Source organism: Ambystoma mexicanum, chromosome 10 (assembly GCF_040938575.1).
Source record: "Ambystoma mexicanum isolate Mex_15411 chromosome 10, UKY_AmexF1_1, whole genome shotgun sequence".
NCBI classification, from domain to species: Eukaryota; Metazoa; Chordata; class Amphibia; order Caudata; family Ambystomatidae; genus Ambystoma; species Ambystoma mexicanum.
The window spans coordinates 376,707,859-376,727,594 of NC_090932.1; the positions used below are offsets into that span (position 1 = coordinate 376,707,859).

General features: G+C 49.3%; 1 protein-coding gene across 1 annotated transcript in view; it reads right to left on the reverse strand.

The window, feature by feature from the left end:
* DUSP26 (dual specificity phosphatase 26) overlaps positions 1-19,366 on the reverse strand; it is a 180,105-nt gene extending 160,739 nt beyond the window's left edge. The window contains exon 1 of the mRNA XM_069617968.1: positions 19,185-19,366. Coding sequence (XP_069474069.1) covers positions 19,185-19,356 — 172 coding nt within the window. The 5' untranslated portion in view covers positions 19,357-19,366. The remainder of the gene's footprint in view (positions 1-19,184) is intronic.
* Positions 19,367-19,736: the final 370 nt, after the last annotated feature.

Consider the following 19,736-nt stretch of genomic DNA (forward strand, 5'->3'; position numbering starts at 1 on the left):
AATGGTGAGCTGGGTAAACAAGTCACTGTATTTTGCTCCCGTGTATAATGATCTTGCTGACATAGACATGTACAAACATATACAAAGATGCTAATATAAAAGCACAACTGTAGCCCAAGATATATATTCAGTCGTAGCAATCCTATGGAACAAACAAAATATTACAAAAGAAACATGATGGGCACTGCATTCAGGCATCAGGCCCCTCCGGGCAAGAGGGGTGCGAGTTTGCCATTTTAGGTCACTATAGCCTATACCCATAATCGAGAAGAATACTAATATGGAATTTTTTAAAAAAAACTTTTCTTTATTGGCAAGAAGCAGTAACTGGCGCGTGACATATTACATCAACATCTCTTATTACATAAGAAGACATAGATAACAGTGCAAAGACTCAACAGAAGACCACACAAATTCATAAGAACAAATTAATTACCACATGGTCCATCGCAAGTCGGCTCATTCAGCCGCCATCTCAGGAGATGGAGGAGAGGATAGAAGCTCCAAGTCTGCCCTGGCGTTCAAATAACTACAAAACTCTGTCCATACGTTTTTGGGGCGAGCATTAACAGGCAGCGTGTTAATATAGTCCTCCTCACAGATTTGTGTCCAAATAAGGGCCTTTAGCCACGTCTGCAGGGAAGAGGGGGAGCGTCTCTTCCAACACTGCAAAATGCATTTCTTGGCCACCACCACCCCTATATTCAGGAATTTAGCGGCCCGTCTAGCCTCGGCCCCCTCCCAAAGCCCAATCAGAAGAGCAAGGGGGTCAGGGTCAATCCAGAACCCCACCATCTCAGAAAGGGCCTCTAGCACAGCCTCCCAAAACGGAGCCAGTGCCTCACAGGACCAGAACATGTGGGCATGGTCCGCATCACCAGATCTACATCTCGGGCAAGGGTGAGGGTGGTCCCGAGCAAATTTACCCACCACGTGAGGAGTCTAATACAGGCAGTAATTTGAATTGCATGCATCTGAATCTAGAGTTGAGGGAGACCTTGCGTGTGTGTATGCACATTTTGGCCCATATACCATCAGTAATGTCCAACCCCAGTTCCCGGCTCCAAGCATCTCGGACCGCAAGGGGAGGGTCCACAGCACGTGCTATCAACATTTTATACAGAGCGGACACTATGCCCCTACCCCCAGCAGAATTAGCGATGTAGCAGATCTCAGGGGACTCAGGAGGTTCTTGCGGATACGAAGACCACATGCCTTGGACTGCTGCTCTGAGTCTAAAGTACTGGAGTAACTCCAGTGAGGACTTGGAGTGACCCGGCCTCCACGTCTGCGGGTGATGAATTTCCCATCAGGGAACAAGTCGGAGAATGAGTGATACCCCAGGTCTAGCCAGTGGCGCATAAGGAGCTTATCCTGTGTGGGGGCAAGGCCCGGGAATGACCACAAGGGTAGCCATTTGTAGAATGGGGGGGAGTCGGAGTGGGGTAGTAGAACCTGTTTCCATGCCCTGATGGTGGTGGCAACTGGGTCGGCCAGGGCGTCCGAGTGATACGAGTGAAAAAGGATCAGGGACATAACATTTACCTCCTCTGTCGCAAGGATCTCAAGCTTAACATGTGGGGGGGGTCCTGATGACGGTACCAGTGTGTAGCATGTTGAGCCTGAGTGGCCGTCCAGTACAATGTAAGATCCGGTGCGTTGAATCCCCCCTCTCATAGGGTAATGTCATATACTGCCACTTCCTGCGTATGGCACCGGAGTGCCATAGAAAGCGGGCGAACCCCGTATGCAGGTCCGCGAAATATTGTTTCCCAGGCCAGATCGGAACATTAGCAAATATGTAAAGTAGTTTCGGAACTATGATCATTTTGATTAACGATAGTCTCCCAGATAGTGAGAGGGGGAGGTTGGACCATCTCCTCATCTTGGCCTCAGCATATTGCGCGGCGGCCACGTAATTATCAGCCAGTAGCAAGGGTTTCGAGAGGGATACATGGACCCCCAGGTACTTGATGCCCCCAGGAGCCCACTTAAGCGGGAATTCGCATGCCGGATGGGGAGTTGCAGGCGTGAGGGGGAAGATCTCTGATTTGGTGTAATTTATAGTGAAGCCCGAGAATGTGGCAATTTTGATGATTTCGCAAATTATTGGGTCAAGATGGACTGAGGGGTCCCTAATCGTCCGCATAAAGTGATATAATCTCGGGGGTATCTCAAAGTCGTATCCCTTTGCGAGTATGGTTGTCCCTTACACTATCCGCCATGGGCTCAATAGCCATCGCGAACAGAAGGGGAGAGAATGGGCATCCCTGACGTGTCCCCCTGTGGAGGGTAAAGGAAGCTGACAGATGAGAGTTAACCAGAACCTTGGCCACAGGGTTGGTGTATAGTAGCTTGATATAGGACAGCATGCGCAGGCCGATTCCCATCTTCTCAAGCACTGCCCAAAGGTATTGCCATGAAACCATGTCAAAAGCCTTTTGGGCATCAAGTGTCACAGCAACCGCGTTGGCTTTGGGGTCAATTCTGGAGATAACATTGAAGAGTCGCCGAATGTTTAAGGCGGTGGAGCGGGCAGGGACAAAACCACTCTGGTCAGGGTGAATCAGGTATTTCATGATGGGGAGGAACCTATTTGCAATGATCTTGGCAAATATTTTGGTGTCGGTATTCATGAGGGACAGGGGCCTATAGGAGCCGCATTCGTCAAGAGGCTTACCCGGCTTGGGAAGCACAGTGATAACAGCCTCGCGCAAGGACCGCATGAGGGTAGCGAGGTGTAGCGACTCATCCCACACCTGGTACAGGCGCAGGGCCTGCAAGGCGACATGCTCTTGGTAGAATTCACCAGTTAAGCCATCTGGGCCAGGAGCTTTCCCTTTAGGGAGGGTAGAGATGACCGCTGCAATTTCATCCAGGGTGATGGGTGAGTCTAGTTGCTCTTTAGTGGCCAGAGATATAATGGACATGGGGATACGGTCAAGGAGCATATCCAGATCATGTGGGCTGTGTTTGCGCTGCTGGGTGTAGAGGTCTGCATAGAAATCCGCAAATGTTTCAAGGATGGGTTGGTCGGACCAATGCCGAATTCCATCCTTGTCGATAATGCTATCAACGCGGGCTCTGCCCCCTTCAATCCGGGCAAGGCGGGCTAGGGTTCAGCCAGGTCTTTCCCCTTCGCCATACTTCTGAGCCGCAACAGGTCGGGCAAGATATCTTATCTTGCTGGGGGCGAGGGTCTCAAACGTGTCGAGTTCAGTTCGTATCTGCGCTAACTTGGGTGGGGAGGGGGCAGAAGCATACTGACACTCCAGTACCTTGAGTCTGGACTCGGAGCGACGTAAGGAGTTCCTAATGTCTTTCAAGACCCCAGCCTCCCTGGAGATACACATGCCTCTGATGAACACTTTGAATGCCTCCCACCTTACCCCATCTGTTGTGTCATGGCGGTTGTTGTTATCGAAAAACGAGGTGATATCTGCAAGTATGTCGGCCTTGAAGACAATATCGTGTAGCACCTCCGACTTAAAGCGCCAGTTGGAGTGGCAGGGAAGGGCAGGCTGCAGGGAAATGTCCAAAGTGACCGGGGAGTGATCGGAGAGCGTGCGCGGTAGTATCTGCATGTCGAGTTTTTGCCAATGAGCCCGGCCGAAAGGAGAAAAAGATTGATTCTGGAATGGCTGTCATGGGCAGAAGAGTAGAATGTGAATTCCCTGGTCAGTGGGTGGAGTGCTCTCCAGGCGTCAATCAGGCCAGCTGGGCCCATGTGTGCCTGGAGGCGACAGGCGGCCCTGGACATTTTTCTGGGTGCAACGCCTGATCTGTCCAGCTCAGAGTCCATTATGAGATTCATACCCCCCCCCCAAGATGACTGGGACCCCAACATATCTCTGGAGCATGACATTGATGTGGTCAAAAAAATCAGGTGTGTCTATACTCGGGGCGTAAGTGTTAACAAGGAGGCACTCTGTGTTAGCAAGCAGACAGTGGAGGATCACATACCTACCATCTGGATCAATGTGGCTGGTACGCAAGGAGAATTCCACAGATTTATGAACTAAGGTGAGGACATCCCTGGACTGGGAGGAATAGACCGTGAAATACTTGTTGGGGCCCCATGTCGGGGCGAGAGAGGATGATAGGTGTGCAAGGGCATGAGTTTCGTGCAAGAGGAGTATTTTGACCCTGTGTCTCTGGGCGTATGCTGTTATCCTGCGGGCCTTAGTGAAGTTGCAGAGCCCTCTAATATTCCAAGACATTAGCCTAATAGCCATCATGTAGACCTAGGGGACATCCCAGCAGTGTGTGGCGTTATTTGTTGAATATGAGCTGGGTGTCAATGCTTCGAGACGCTGCCTCGCAACCAGAGCTACTACTGCCCCGCCATTTTTGTTATAACATCCCACAACAGTACCCGTCATCCCTCACTGCCCCCCCCCCCAACACGGCAGTGGCCAGTAACCCACCCGATGATCCAATGCGAGAGTGCAAACCCAACAGGGCAACGCTCGCCTATGCACCCAACTGGGGCGCAACCAATGACAATAACAAGCCAAACTCGGCATTGCAACTGCAGCGGGGGTCGCTGCTGCTGTGAACCCGACTTGAGTGGAAGAACGGTGCGATACACCGTAGGTAGTACAGCAGTATAACATGTTAAGTTTCCAGGAGACATTGCAACAAGTTACAACTAGCAATGGATATACAAGATTTAGGACTCATGAAATAACAAGGAAAATGCACCTGTCGAGTGCGCCAGTTGTACAGAAGGAGGCGCAGACATTGGGGACCAGACAGGGGGCCTTAACCCTCATCCAAAGGCTCATCCACCGGACCGGGAAGGGGAATATGGGATTCAATTAATTTAACCACCTCGTCCGGGACAGTGAAAAAGTATAATTTATTGCGATGGGTGAGTTTCAGCCTCGGGGGGAACAACATAGCGTATTCCACTTTCCTCTCTCTGAGCAACTTTTTCACACCGTTGAATTGTCTGCGCTCCATTTGAACATTGACAGAGAAGTCAGGGAAGATTTGGATAGTTTGAGAATCCAGTTTCAACTCACCCCTCTCCCGGGCCAACCGCAGAATGTGATCCCTGTCCCTAAAGCTGAGGACTTTAGCAATAATTGGCCTGGGGAAATCGCCGGGCTTAGGGCGGGGGGCCAGGGCTCGGTGGGCTTGTTCAATCGTGAAGAAAGGGGAGAGCTGAGGATTGCCCAAGAGATCTCTCAGGAGGTTTTCAACAGCTTGTTCCATTTTGCCTTTGAGTGCCGTCTCCGGGACCCCCACAATGCGTATATTGTTCCTGCGAGATCTGGACTCCAAGTCGTCACACTTTGCCTTGACTTTCTTCATATCACGCACCAGGTCAGAGACCGTGTTCTGAAGCATGCGGACCTCACCCTCATTGGCCCCGATCCTGGTCTCGGCCTCGACCAGCCTAGTACCGTGCTGGTCCAGTTTGGTGCGCAATGAGGCTACACTTGCGTTGATATCATCTAATTTTTCGTGGAATGACGCAAAGTCTTTGGCCATAGATTCCATCAGTGTTGTAAGATCTGGCTGGGGAGAACTTGAGGGTGCATCTGGATCATCCTGGGGCAGGGCAGCCACCCCCTGCTCCTGTCTGGAGAGCGCCTTGGCATACTTGTCCATCGCCCCAGCTTTGTTGGCCCTGCATGATTTGTTGGATGTCGTTGGGGATACCGAGACCCCGGAAGGAAGTCTCGTGAGACGTTAGCAACAGTCCTCGGGTTTTGAGGGCCAGAAGGGTCAGGAGGGTCCCCAAATTCCCATCCAACAATGGGCCGGCCGGTGTATAGGGATTGGGGCAAGGAGTACACCAGCCGGGCGCGCTACAGGGCGCCAACACCACCGTGAAAGATCAGCCCGAGCGACAGGCTGTCCCAGGCGGTAGGGCAATCTGATGGAGGCAAGCAGGGGGTGGTGTTGACAAGGGCAAGGCGAAAGCGGACGGGTGCGGATGGGAGAAGCTGACAATGTGCCCCAAGCAGCCGAGCGATAGGGAGTGGATAATGGTAAAACACCCAGGAGCGAAGCTGAGCACACAGACCACCAGGGGGGTAAAGGAGCCTCCCAAGGCTGAAAGGCGCGTGTGCTTGAGGCTGCCAGTGGTCTTTGGAAGCTATAGCCCCCGATTTGTAAGTTCCATGAGTGTAAAAGTATCAAGAAGCAGAGGGGGGACTCAACCTCCCGCAGAGTAGGAGGACAAACGCAGTACTGGGGCAGGGCGCCAGCACTTTCGTGCAGAGATGGTCGGTGCGTCCACTGGTCAGACATGGCGGTGCAATCAGGGCAGGTATCCAGCAGGGGAAGCGCTCTGGGGGAATAGGGAGGCCCCAGGACCTCAGCGTCAAAAGCGTTGGGCACCCCGATCCAAGGCCACTCAGCAGGTGCAGGGTGTGGGTGAGTGAGAGCGGGTTAAGCGGGTGCCGGGGTGGCAGAAAGGATGTGGGGAGGGCAGGACTCTGCCGGCGGAGACCGCCCAAGTCCAAGGACACCGCAGAGATGAATAGGGCAGGAGGCCCCCAGGAGCAGGGGAGCCCAAGCCCCAGCGAAGCCGGATCACACAGGGGAGGAGCGGCTAGCTCCCGGGCCAGGAGGGCCCAAAAGATGCGATGAGGTCAGTGGGCCCGCGGGCCCGAGGCAGTTGGAGGTATGGAGTTGTGTGCTAGTGGGGCAGGAGCAGCCGGGAGCTGCCTGATGTGTGCGGGGGCTCATAGAAAGTGCCGTGAGCCGGCTGCGTGCACAGTCAGTATGCGGGGGCACAACAGGGTTAAACTCCGGGGGCCGGCTCCTCACCTGGAGATGCTGTGTGTCCACGACACCGCGGAGGCCCCCAGCTCTCACCGAGCCGCTCCGGATAGTTGGAGGCACGGGCAGCAGCGAGCAGGCGCCCAAGCCACCGCTCGGAGGAGGCAGCCCGCAGGGGAAGCCCAGCCGACCTCAGGGCCCCGGAGGGGGGAGGGAGCTCGGCATTATCCGCAAGGTGAGTCCGGGTGGCGCAGAAGTGTGGCAGGCCGCTCCAAAGCCCCGGCGGCGCAGAGCCGATCGATGAAGCAGGCTCCAGCAGCAGATAGGAGTAACGCCCCCGCCCGCTCAGAGTCCGGGCCCGTGGCAAGCCCGGCCGCCGCTCCCCACAGGAGGCATGGGCTGAGGAAGAAGCGCCACCGCAGGGATGCCGATGGGCCAGAGGCGCAGTCAGCACGGCAAGGGGGAAATCAGGTCCGGCCTCCGCGTTGGCAGCTCATCACGCCACAAGCTATCGTAGGTCGGTTGCCGACCACCAGGAAATGACATGCCGCAGCCTCAGCAATCCACGTGTGGCAGGGCCCGCAGTAATGTAAGCGGCTCCGCAGGCCTCAGTTGGCGGGTACTCGGCCCGAGATGTAAAGCGGCCCAGCACGGCACAGGAGGACCGATTCTCATCCAAACTCGGAGGTAATGTTCACCTGGGATTAATCAACACGGAGCACTCGTTCCTAGCTCAGGATGGTGTAGTAAACCGCTGATTCAGGCGGATAATTAGTCGTCGGGTCACAGAGCTGAAGAGCTAGGCAGCCATCTTGCAGGCTGCTCAACAGCGCCCCCCACTAATATGGAATTTGATGGTAGATAAGGGCCGCCAGCCAAATTGCCTGCCTATATACCTCCTGATCTTACACATCCTTCTAATTAGTCCCCATCCAGCTTCACCATTGACTATCTTGCTCTCGTATGCTAGGTCACATAATGGCTTTGTGATTTGCCCTGCAAGGGTGGAGCCAGCCACAGCACTTTGGGGGTCCTGGATGGCACTTTTGGGAGCTGGTAGTGAGGGGGGCCATTAAACCTATTGCGCTGTTGATTCCTACCCTGAGGCCATGAGACTGAATAGATATTATGACTTTGTTTGGTCCATTAGAAGCATCTTTCACCCCAAACTCACCAGGGGCACAGCCAGGATTGTGTAACAAGTGGGGACTGGAGCTAATGTAGGGGGGGAGAGAGAGAGAGAGAGAGAGAGAGAAAGAGAGAGAGGAGAGAGACAGACAGAGACAGAGAGACAGAGAGAGAGAGAGAGAGAGAGAGAGAGAGAGAGAGAGAGAGAAGGTGTGTTCAGAATGGTTCTCCTCTCAAATCATCAACAATACACAGGGGTATTTTCAAACACGTTTCCGTTATGCCTTAGCCCACTGTATACCAGTACTCTGCAAGTGTAAACAAAAAATGTCATACTGATTGTGCCCAAACATGTCCATTCTGATGTACCTATATGTGCCAGTATTCCCACATCTTTTTTGTATTGTGTTATAGTAAAAAATTAAGACTTTTAACAAAAAAGAGGTTACAATTTAAAACCATGCACAGGAACAAAGAAAGACAGTTTAGCTCATTCAACTATCCCAAGTTTTCATTACTAGCAATTTAACCTAACCTACAAATCATCCATTCACAAGAGTAGGACTATACATACAAACACACTATGGTAAAAATATAATAAAATTAAGCTCTGTCACCAGTTTCATAGATAAGCAGTAGTGAGATTTAACTCTTAATAGTGTCACAGTTTCCATTGTTTGTTTCGTGACCAGAGACTAGTCACTCCCAAAAGGGGACCGTTGTTAACCACCAATCTTTATCAACAAATCTTGACAGTCTCCTCACTCTCCTTTCTAATATACCAGGACACTCACTGAATAGATGTTTTAAGGTCTGTGTGTAGTACCATCACATAATGGACAAATATTTTCCCCATACTCCCCCTTATGCCTAATGTGTAAGATTTCTCATGTGGGCAACAGATTGAGACAAAATCTCCAAAAATCCAACCTGGATCCAGAAATCTCCTCAAGTACTTGGCCAAACACGCTCGTGATTCATCCACACTCGACAGTGAGGACCGCATTAATGCAATCGTCTTGATCCAATGAGCTCTTTTTATTAACTCATTCACTTTCACAGGATTTTGTATCAGTTCAATTTCTGTACGTTCCCACCTCATGAGAATTTCCAGAACAAGAGCCCTCAACTCTAAAGCACAGCCTACATCCTCATATAGTGAGGATTTTGGAGGAACCAGGATGAGCCTGTCCAGAGAAACCCATCTCGAGTCCATCAATGATCTCATAGACTGAAGACCCAATTCGTACCTTTGACTAGCAATTGAGGCACAGTTTGGAAGATCTACTACGCGGTTCCACAGTTTACCCTCCAGTCTATCCCAATCCATTAGTCTCGACTGTGGATTTGTATTCAAACCAAATAACAAGGACGGGATGACCTTACCATTGTAATATTTGATGAACGGGGTCAAGGAAAATTTTAAAAATGTATTTATAATGTTCTTCATTTGCAAACCTATCTGGGTATAATCCAGTAAAGCAATGTCGTCCGCATAGAAAATCCAGTTAATCCTGTCTTTTCCAATCTTAGGACTTGCCAATGCGGACCCCTCTAGCTTCTTTGCCAGGTCTGATAGGTAGAGGTTAAAGAAAAGGAGCCACAACACATCCCTGTCTTATCCCCCTCTCCGTCTTGATAGCTCTGGACAGTCTGCCCTTTTTTGTCAAGCCTTACCTGGAGTTGGGAATACTTCTATAGCTCAACTATTATAGCTAGCAGGGTTTCAGGTAAACCCCAGCTCCTCAATTTACCCCACATATGTTCTCTATTAAGAGTATTGAGGGCTTGGGATAGATCGATCCAAGTGCCGTAGAGTGTCGGGCCACCATTTAAGAATGACCCACTACATACTGTGCTCATTACCAAGCAATTTAATGAGGTAGAGAGACCCCTTAGTAAAACCCACCTGATGTTTTGATAGAATTCCCTTTTGTTCTGCCCACTTCTCCAACACTTTGAGAACCAAATTCGCAAAGATCTTCCCATCTGCATCTAAAAGCGAGATCGGTCAATAATTTATAGGATCCGCCTGGGCCCCTTTTGATAGATTGGGATGATGATGGCTCTGTTCCAGGACTCGGGAGGTGTTTGCTGCCCACTACTTCCTCAAATAGCACTGCCAATAAGCAGGACCAAAGACCAACATCAGAATTTAAAATGTGGTTACTCAAACCGTTAAGGTCTGCTGCCCGAGAAGTGGAGGATTTACTTTATCAGTTCTACTATCCCTTCTTGCATGATGTTCAGTTCCCAAGACACTACCTCTGAGGGGATAAGCTTCGGACCCAAAACAGCTCCATAGAGTTTTAAAAAATGCTCCTTCCATACCTTTTCCTGTATAACACCACTTTGTGGATTACTCTCTCTACATCTGTGGAGTTGATCAAGGACCAGAATATTCTTGAATTGGTCTGACCCACAGCCCTTAGCATCAATTCGCCATCCCGCTGCATGTGCAAATATTCCAGAAGGTCTCCCCACCCCCTCACCCGTGGCCAAATGCTGGAAGACTGAGAACCCGTCCACCTTAAAACTCGATTTTAACCATGTCTCCTGAAGAGCAATTATATCAAATTGGTTAAATATGTATTCCCTCTTTGCTATATTTTTAAAGGAACTGGAGCCCCTCGTATTCAAGCCCAGCAATTTTAGTTCTTGCTTCACTAGAGAGACTTCTCAGGCAACCCCACTCTTTGAAAGATTTGTGTCAGGATGTCTGGCATTAAGGCACATACAGTAGCTTTGGCATCAGAATGTAGTGACTCTTTCCCATTTGTTTGTCTATCTTTGGTGGCAACATTTTTATTTACATTCCCCTCTATGTCTTCCATTTCCATGTTGTTGTTGCTAATTACATTTCTACTGCATGTGTACAACATCTTAGGGGAAACCTCATAACCCTGTTCAATCTATTCTTCGCTTGCTTCTAAGATAGCACTTACACCTAACCTTGATTGTATACCAATTTCCACAATGTCTGTGCATTTAGCATGTGGAAATTGATAATCTACTCAATGTCAACCGTAGATAGATAGAACAGGTCTGGAACACCTGTGGACATGGATAGAATCATGCTTGAATTCAGGGGCTTTGACCTCATTCTTGTCTCTACTACCCGTTTCATCCACAGTTTAGGCAGCATCCATGGCTGTAAACCCTCCGGTCTCCTTTTGTAATGTGTAGATTGTTGACCTGTCTGATTAGCTAAACATTTGCACTGCACAGGTCCTTGCTTCAATGTTGTTACTGGACTTGGATCGATGTATGCATCCTCACTCTTACTTTGCTCTGTTAAGGTGGGGATCATTGTGCAATCTTTGTGCTGTTCTTCGAGGCAAGATTTTTCTTTCTCATTATTTGTCTCGAGATTAATGCCAACTGCTGTGTTTGCGACCGATTCCCTGGTGTTTTCAGCCTGGCTTCCAGAAATCAAGTTATCTTCCATGGAGGCCCTTGTAATGGTTTTTCCTCTCAAGAAGATTGGCGTTAACTTTCTTGGTTCCACTTGTGTTTCTGTTTGGACACCCACAGTTATTGCCCTTGGCTCTGATTCCTCCTCCATATTTTTGGCAGCTGTCAGCTTCTCTGCTTTTTTTTGCCCATATGATAATTTTATTAGATTTTTCTGTGGTTTTTCCCACTTCAACTCCTTTTCTTTTTATTGATAGATCTTTCCCAAACAGTTGTGTCAACTTGATTTTATGGACACATTTTGTTGCTTCCGACTTCTGGGACTTTTTATTTCTTTTATGTTTTTTTCCCCTAGTAACTGTGTTCCAGCCGGTTCCATCAGCAACTGACTCTGCTGTCTTCTCCGTTTCTTCCTGGTTTTCCCATTCACCTTGGAACTTGACTCTGTTCATTTCTTCCCCGGATTATTTTCCCCTGTACACTGTGATCCGGTTTTTATATTCTTTTGATAATCCTCCTCTGATATCTGGGCCAATCACACAAATTCCTCCATGGTTGACACTGACAGGGGTGTATCGTCCAAAACGTGAATCATTTCCTCTTGGGTTACTTTGTCCATTCCATGTCTACAATGACTCTGGTGTTGGCAGTGAGACTCCAGTTTCATATCTTTCATCATCTCATTCAGAGATCTTAGTTTGCCATTCACGCCCTCCCAATTACCCTGCAAAGTTGTTACTATTTTCGATTGTTGTTTTGATTCCAATTTGATCTTGTAGAAGAGCAGCCAAATGCCTCTGCAGTAAGTCCCGCCCCCTTACTACCTATATGCTGGCAGCTTGAAGTTGTGCCATGTGTGACACCAGCAGTTGTGACAATTCTGCATGGAGTCTTCGAGAAAAGGTATCCACTAAGAAAACTGTACCTGATGTATCCTCAAAGAGATGATAATCTCTTGGAAGAGGTCCCTGAAGGAATATGTAGATGAGAGAAAGAGAGGTTGGTGATGTCACGAGAAGTGAGTGTGACGCACTGAAAAGACTGACTAAAGAAAAGAATGTATGGACTGTATAGAACCTGATGACAAAATAAAGAATAGAATAAGCCTTTATGTGTGAAATTAAGATTGCACATGTAAAGAGTCTTGAAGAAAAGGCAGATTGTTCAATAAATGTACAGATGCAGCAACCCAAGTAGACTAAGTAATCATAGAAGCTGGCTATATGTATAAATAGACTGCAGCCGAAGCCACCATTATATGGAAGCGGACATCGGTTTCACAATTTTAGCAAACTCATACCCATGAAGAAAGAAGGATCAAACATTGTGTTGCAGCAAAGAATTAGCTGAGAGCATGGAGAAATCAAGAAGGGCTGTCTGGCCTGATGTCAAGACTGAAGGCAGCCAATAACTGGTTATCTATTCTCAAAGGTAGAGAATGTGAGAAGCTGGATCATCCCTTATTAAGGTGCAAAGGAGGAACACCATGAGTGCCAATTTCTATTAATTCAAGACAATTAAATGCTGTAAAATGGGCCGAAATACAGTCTCCTCTTATGTGAGCCCAGGATGAAAATTGAGTTATGCATACAGTCCCAGAACTATGATAAGTGTGTGCCCATACTCCCTTTTGTTCCCAAGTGAAGAGAATCCATAGCAAGGCCAAGTTCAAAGACAACCGTCATGGCAGAAGACATGGGTGCTGAGAGATATTGGGCTAATTGGGCAAAAAAGTCAAGGCAAGTTCACCCCCTGGCACCTGGGGTATGAGCGTACGTGCTGCTAGTGAACCAAATGTTCTAGACATGGCATGAGCGTGCCAACCAATTGTAGAGCGCCATATAATGAAGAGCCTTATAGTTTGAGAGCCACTGATGTGCCTCGTCTATAACAACTATTGAGGATGACTTGCACTAGGGGTGGGCATGAGTTACCCACCTGACTGTAGAGACCCAGCCACAACCCAAAGCCTTATAAAAAGTATACTTAGATGTTCACCTTAGTCCTTTCACAAGCCCCCTCAGGTTTTTCTTATTTGCCACGTAGTATGACGTCATGTTTAATGCATTGTTTGCTATATAAATTAATTTTTATGTGATTGTTGCTGAGAGCACGATCAAACGTCCGTTGATATCCGTTGTAACTCCCTGTTTTAGACAATTGATAATAAAACAGAAAAAAGGACTTTGCTTTCTTCCTGACTGCTTTGATTATTTGGAGAACAGAGTTATTCTCTTTTCCCATCCAACTGCATAACACGCTACCCACCTGGGCCCTATGTTCAATCTGTACATGGGCATCCTCAATGGTCGAATTTATTACTAGTTCTTAAGCCCAATAAGGTGCTTTCACTTTCCTCCATGTCTTTTGTCTCACCAGAGAAGTTAGTATGAAGTTCAAAGCAGACAGTGTGGGGGTAGTATCCACATTAACCCTGTTCCTCCGGGAATCCTTTGGCTTGTTGCTCAGTCGTCTCCCCCTTTCCTGGATTTCTTTTGTGTTTTGATTCATCTCTACAGATTCCATGCTGGAAACTGAAGTGGCATTTAGCTCAAAAGACTTGTCAGGAGATTTGTAAATCCACTTGACCTTCCACCCCCATGCCACGCCTTGGGGGTAGATAGATGAGCTTTATTGGGTCTACCACCTTCCCTCTCTGGTTGAGCGAACTCGCTGATTTCGATCTTAGCAACATCATTCATGCTGCGGCTCTTCCGCACTGGGAAGAAATCAGATACAGTATTTTTTAGGGTGATGGCCTTGAGAGTGTATTCAATGTTTGTAGCTAAGATGTCTGCGAGAGCTAAATGGTTTGGTGTGGAGACAGTCATTATTTCATTTTCACTTTCCACGCTTCCATTTAACCTTGAGAACGAGGGGACTTGATTGTCTTCGATGACAATTCCCTTTAAGATTGGCTCTCTAGACTGTGCAGTGAGCACTGGCTTGAAGATGGGCTTTGAATGGTTGACTGGTCTATTGCCAGATCACGGGATCTCTTCCACTTCCATGGCTCTTGAACCCCCTCATGCCCCACTTCTTAAGTTGTATATGGGCGTCATATTATGAATGAGATATACTGCAGAAAGTTTGCAAACGGAAATATTTCCGGCAGCTCAAAGGTCAGCCTAGCTCACAGTCACTGCTTAGGATATAGAAATACCACAGAAGATATTACTCAGCTGAGCAGCTCAAAGGCCAGTCTAGCCGGCAGTCGCTGCTTAGTATAAAGAAATGACACAAAGGATATTACTCAGCTGAGCAGCTCAAAGGCCAGTCTAGCCCGCAGTTGCTGCTCAGTATATGCCAATAACTCTATCACTTAGGCTGGCACACTAGGAGGAGATCAAGTGCCTAACCGTAAAATAGGAAATAAGAAGCAAAGAATAACAGTCACCTTGACACATTGGCTCCACGCAGCGTACCATAGCAAACCACACTTACTGCCACACTCTGCGCCACGCTATCGCACTGGGGGCCATTTTTAAGCAATATTGGTTAGGGGATGCTGCCACTAAAAAGTATCCACTGAAGAAAGACTTGATGAGCACCACGGCAAACCACGCTCACTGCCACACTCCCCATCACGCTATTGTGCTGGGGGCCTTTTTTAAGCAATGCTGTTTAGGGTCCGCCTCCACAACAAAGTACCCACTGAAGAAAGACTTGATGAGCACCACAGCACCACGGAAAACCACACTCACTGCCGCACTCCCCGCTGTGGCGCTGGGGGCTGTTTTTAAGCAGTGTTGGTTAGGGTCCGGCTCCACAAAAAAGTATCCACTGAAGAAAGACTTGATGAGCACCACAGCACCATGGCAAACCACACTCACAGCTGCGTGCCGCGCTATCGCGCTCAGGGATGTTTTTAAGCAATGTTGGTTAGGGTCTGCCTCCACAAAAAAGTATCCACTGAAGAAAGACTTGATGAGCACCACAGCACCACAGGAAACCACACTCACTGCCCACATCAGAAAATACTCATATTTGTTTGTCCGTGATGCCAGTAATGATACTATAACAAAACATTTTCATGGTGGCTCTGCTAGTATATGCTTTATCCCATGTAAGAACATGCTCCTGTTGGCTTTGCCTTAATACCAATTAAAAAAAAGTCATGCCACAGTAAGAACAAATTGTCCTTGCTGGCTAGCTGGCATGATAGCTCAGTGGGTTGAGTGTTCAGTGCTGCAAGCTGAGTGTGATCTGCAGTTCACAGGTTCAAATTCTGGCATTGCCAACTCGTCCTTCTGAGGTCGATAAATGAGTACCAACTTAGGTTGGGTGATCATTTTATATAAATATGTTCTCTGTACAGTGCTTTGGTGAAAGTGATATAAAAATAACAAATTATCATTACACAAATACCCCATATAACAACACTCATGTTGCATTTGCCCTCTAATGCCAGTAGAAAATGGCATGCCACAGTAAGAAAACATTGCCTTTTAGGCTGCACAAATGCCTATCACCCCACCTATGTAGGAACACTTAAGTTGCCTTTGACCTTAACCCCAATAAAACAATGCCATGCCATGGTGAGGAAACATGCCCTCCCCCACGTAAGAACACTCATCATGTTAGCTTTGTCTTTAATAGAAGTCCAAAATGAATTGCCACAGTAGGAACGAGTCAGCCCCATTGCAGTACCTTCGCCCCACTCAGACCTCTCCTTCGCATAATAACACTCAAATTGACTTTGCCCAAAATTGCCAGTAAAACATGCCATGCTGTTGGCAAAAAATGTTCATGCTCTAATGCCCCAGCCGCACAGATACTCATACACAGAGACACTCACACAGAGATACAGCATAAACACACACACACACACTCACGCAGACACCCATACTGCTTTTGTCTTTCACACTAGCACCCAGAACCTTTACACGGCACTCTCATTCGCATGCACACTCGTACCTTTGTACACCAATCACATTGCATTCATGCATATGCATGAACTTAGACCCCCTCGCATACAAACATAAATACACTTACCCACTCCCTCAAATGCACGCATGCACGCATACATTCATACATGCATACAGTCCTCACATACACACAAAGCCACTCTATTTTATTATTTCCTTACCTGCTTCCCTCTGGACCCGCTCAGGCCCTACCCTGTCTATTCCTCTCCATCACACATGCTATTTAGGTAAACAAAGCAACGATAATCATTGGAGGCTTGGGCCAACTAAATGTTGATCACAGTTATGCCTTTAGCTTCCACATAGGAGGTCTATTGATATTATCCCCTGGGCAGGCTTTTGTACGCTATACGTTTGCTGAGGCAACAGCCATATTAACGACTGTTTTCTCACCTCGCAGAGTGGTGCATTTACTTACTTTTAAAGTTTAAAAGTACGTTTAAAAGTGCACAGCTGTCCGAGGTGAAACACGTCACAGCTTCTTGCCATTTGAGCCCAGGCTGGGCTTCACAGCAGAGTGATGCCTGGACTCTGCCTTGCAGCGGTGGCAAAGAGCGGGGGGGGGGGGTCTAGACGTTGAAGTGCGGTCGGCATGTTTGGGGACGGTGGTTGGGCTATTGAGAGGTGTTGCGCGGATGGCGGATGCGTTTGGAAGTGGCGATTAGTTGGTGGAGCTGGGGACAGGGTGTGAATTGGTGGGGGGCGTTTGTTTGCGGTAGGGTAGCTGTTGGTGGGGTGTGGTTGTTTGCTGTTGGGTTGCGGGTGGCTGGTGTTGGATTGGTGGGGTGTGGTTGTTTGCGGTGGGGTTGCGGGTGGCTGGTGTTGAATTGGGGGTAGTGGTTGTTTGTGGTTTGGTGGCTGGTGGTTCTTGTGGGAGTGTGGGTGTCGCTCGGGTTGGTCGCGGTGGGTGGGCAGCAGCGCGCGGTGCCTCGCCTGAAGCGCATGTGTAGGCGTACGGGCTGGGGTCTCGCGGGTCTGCGCGCCGGTCTCCGGGCTCGCTGGGTGGTGTGTGTTTGGGGTGTTGTGTCTGTTGGTGTGGATTGGTGGGGTGCGGTTGTTTGCGTTGGTGTTGCGGGTGGCTGGTGTTGGATTGGTGGGGTGTGGTAGTTTGCGGTGGGGTTGCGGGTGGCTGGTGTTGGATTGGGGGTAGTGGTTGTTTGTGGTTTGGTGGCTGGAGGTTCGTGTGGGAGTGTGGGTGTCGCTCGGGTTGTTCGTGGTGGGTGGGCAGCAGCGCGCGGTGCCTCGCCTGCAGCGCATGTGTAGGCGTACGGGCTGGGGTCTCGCGGGTCTGCGCGCCGGTCTCCGGGCTCGCTGGGTGGTGTGAGTTTGGGGTGTTGTGTCTGTTGTTGTGGATTGGTGGGATGTGGTTGTTTGCGGTGTGGTTGCAGGTGGCTGGTGTTGGATTGGTGGGGTGTGGTTGTTTGCGGTGGGGTTGCGGGCGGCTGGTGCTGAATTGGGGGTAGTGGTTGTTTGTGGTATGGTGGTTGGGGTTCGTGTGGTAGTGTGGGTGTCGCTCGGGTTGGTCGCGGTGGGTGGGCAGCAGCGCGCGGTGCCTCGCCTGAAGCGCATGTGTAGGTGTACGGGCTGGGGTCTCGCGGGTCTGCGCGCCGGTCTCCGGGCTCGCTGGGTGGTGTGAGTTTGGGGTGTTGTGTCTGTTGGTGTGGATTGGTGGGGTGTGGTTGTTTGCGGTGGGGTTGTGGGTGGCTGGTGTTGGATTGGTGGGGTGTGGTTGTTTGCGCTGGGGTTGCGGGTGGCTGGTGCTGAATTGGGGGTAGTGGTTGTTTGTGGTATGGTGGTTGGGGGTTCGTGTGGTAGTGTGGGTGTCGCTCGGGTTGGCCGCGGTGGGTGGACGGCGGCGCGCGGTGCCTCGCCTGAAGCGCATGTGTAGGCGTACGGGCTGGGGTCTCACGGGTCTGCGCGCCGGTCTCCGGCCTCGCTGGGTGGTGTGTGTTTGGGGTGTTGTCTGTTGGTGTGGATTGGTGGGGTGTAGTTTGCGGAAGGGTGGCTGGTGGTGTTGAATTGGGGGGTGTGGTTGTTTGTGGTTGGGTAGCTGGTGGTTTGTGTGGAATTGTGGCGTGTGTGTTGATTGGTGGGGTTGGTGCACATCATCCTTTAGGATGGGGAAGCGCCTGCGTAGGTCCGCCCACGCGTTCGATAATTAAGAAGAAGAAGAAGAAGAAGAGTGATGCCTGCTGTGTTAAAATGGGAAGGTTTTAGCCCTCCTAGGTCCAAGCCTGGCGCCGCCTATGCTGTAATGCATCCGTTTATGCAGCTTTCGTGTTTGCTGCAAACCTAATCACCGAAGCATTTTCCAGACAGCCTCCTTTAGTGGACTGTCCATAGGCAACGCAAAATCATGTGGGTACTCGGAATTTCGGCAACATACGAAATCAAGAAAACTAGCAACACAGCTGAAGCGCCGAAAACGATTGGTGCGGAGTTAGCTCAGTGGGTCAATGGGCCTGCTGTAGAAATCGAAGTGATACTTGCAGGACAGGGTTTCACGTAGCCGCCGCAGCACTACGAAATGACATTGTAAACTATGTAATTGCTAGTGCTGCGAAGTCATAAGTCTCTCAAAAAAACAATAACGATTACTATTATTATATAACTAATGAGACGAGTTTTACCCGTGCACAAAATAGCGTTAGCACTTGTTTTTCTCCACGGGTGCTCATGCCCCTTCGCTTTATGTTGCACATTAGCAGGCATGCGCCCCATGAGGAAATCATGAGGGATGACAACAGTGTGTGAGGTCCTGGCTGCACGGTGAGGCATTACTTGGAGGTGTTTATCAGTGACCGACTGTGCTAACGAGCCCTCCACAACCAGCCTCTACGTAAAAGAGCACCAGTGACGACAAAGGTGCATATCCCGGACAGGGCAGTATGGGAATAACTGAAAAAAAACATCCACCCTGCTCCAGCCCCAAACACCCGCAAATACAAGGAAGAGATAACGGATGCTGGCGCTTACCTTGAAGCAACGGTTTATGTATGTCAGTGTGCGGAAGGGCAGCGCCTGGCGCCTTATTCCCAGGCAGCCATGTCTTCTGCGGTTCCTGGCAGGGAAAAAAGGCAGCGATCTGTATTGCTATTTTAAGCCCATGACATGCTTGGGAGGCTGTTCGCTCCGTGCCTCCGTGCATGTGTCAGAGATATATACTGCGCTGTAAAGTGCGAGTAACAGCATGCCCTGCTCTCTGACGTTTTTTTCAGCTTTCCTTGTAGCAAGGATGCTAATCGAGCATTATTCGTACAATTTTACAGGAGCCCGAAAGCAAATATCCTGCACCACTTTCACTCTAGAAACGGATCACATGGCCAATTATTGTTTGTATTAGTTTCTGTTACTGCAAAACAAAACTCTTGCATTGGAGTACAGTTAGGCGGGAGATGGGATATGAGGAGGGACACAAAAAGCGTGTACGTGTTGTTGACTGACCATGGCCATGCTACGCCCTATTGCCATTCCTACCCAACTCCTGCCCCTCCCCTCCCAAAACACATCCTCCTGGGATCTCTTTGA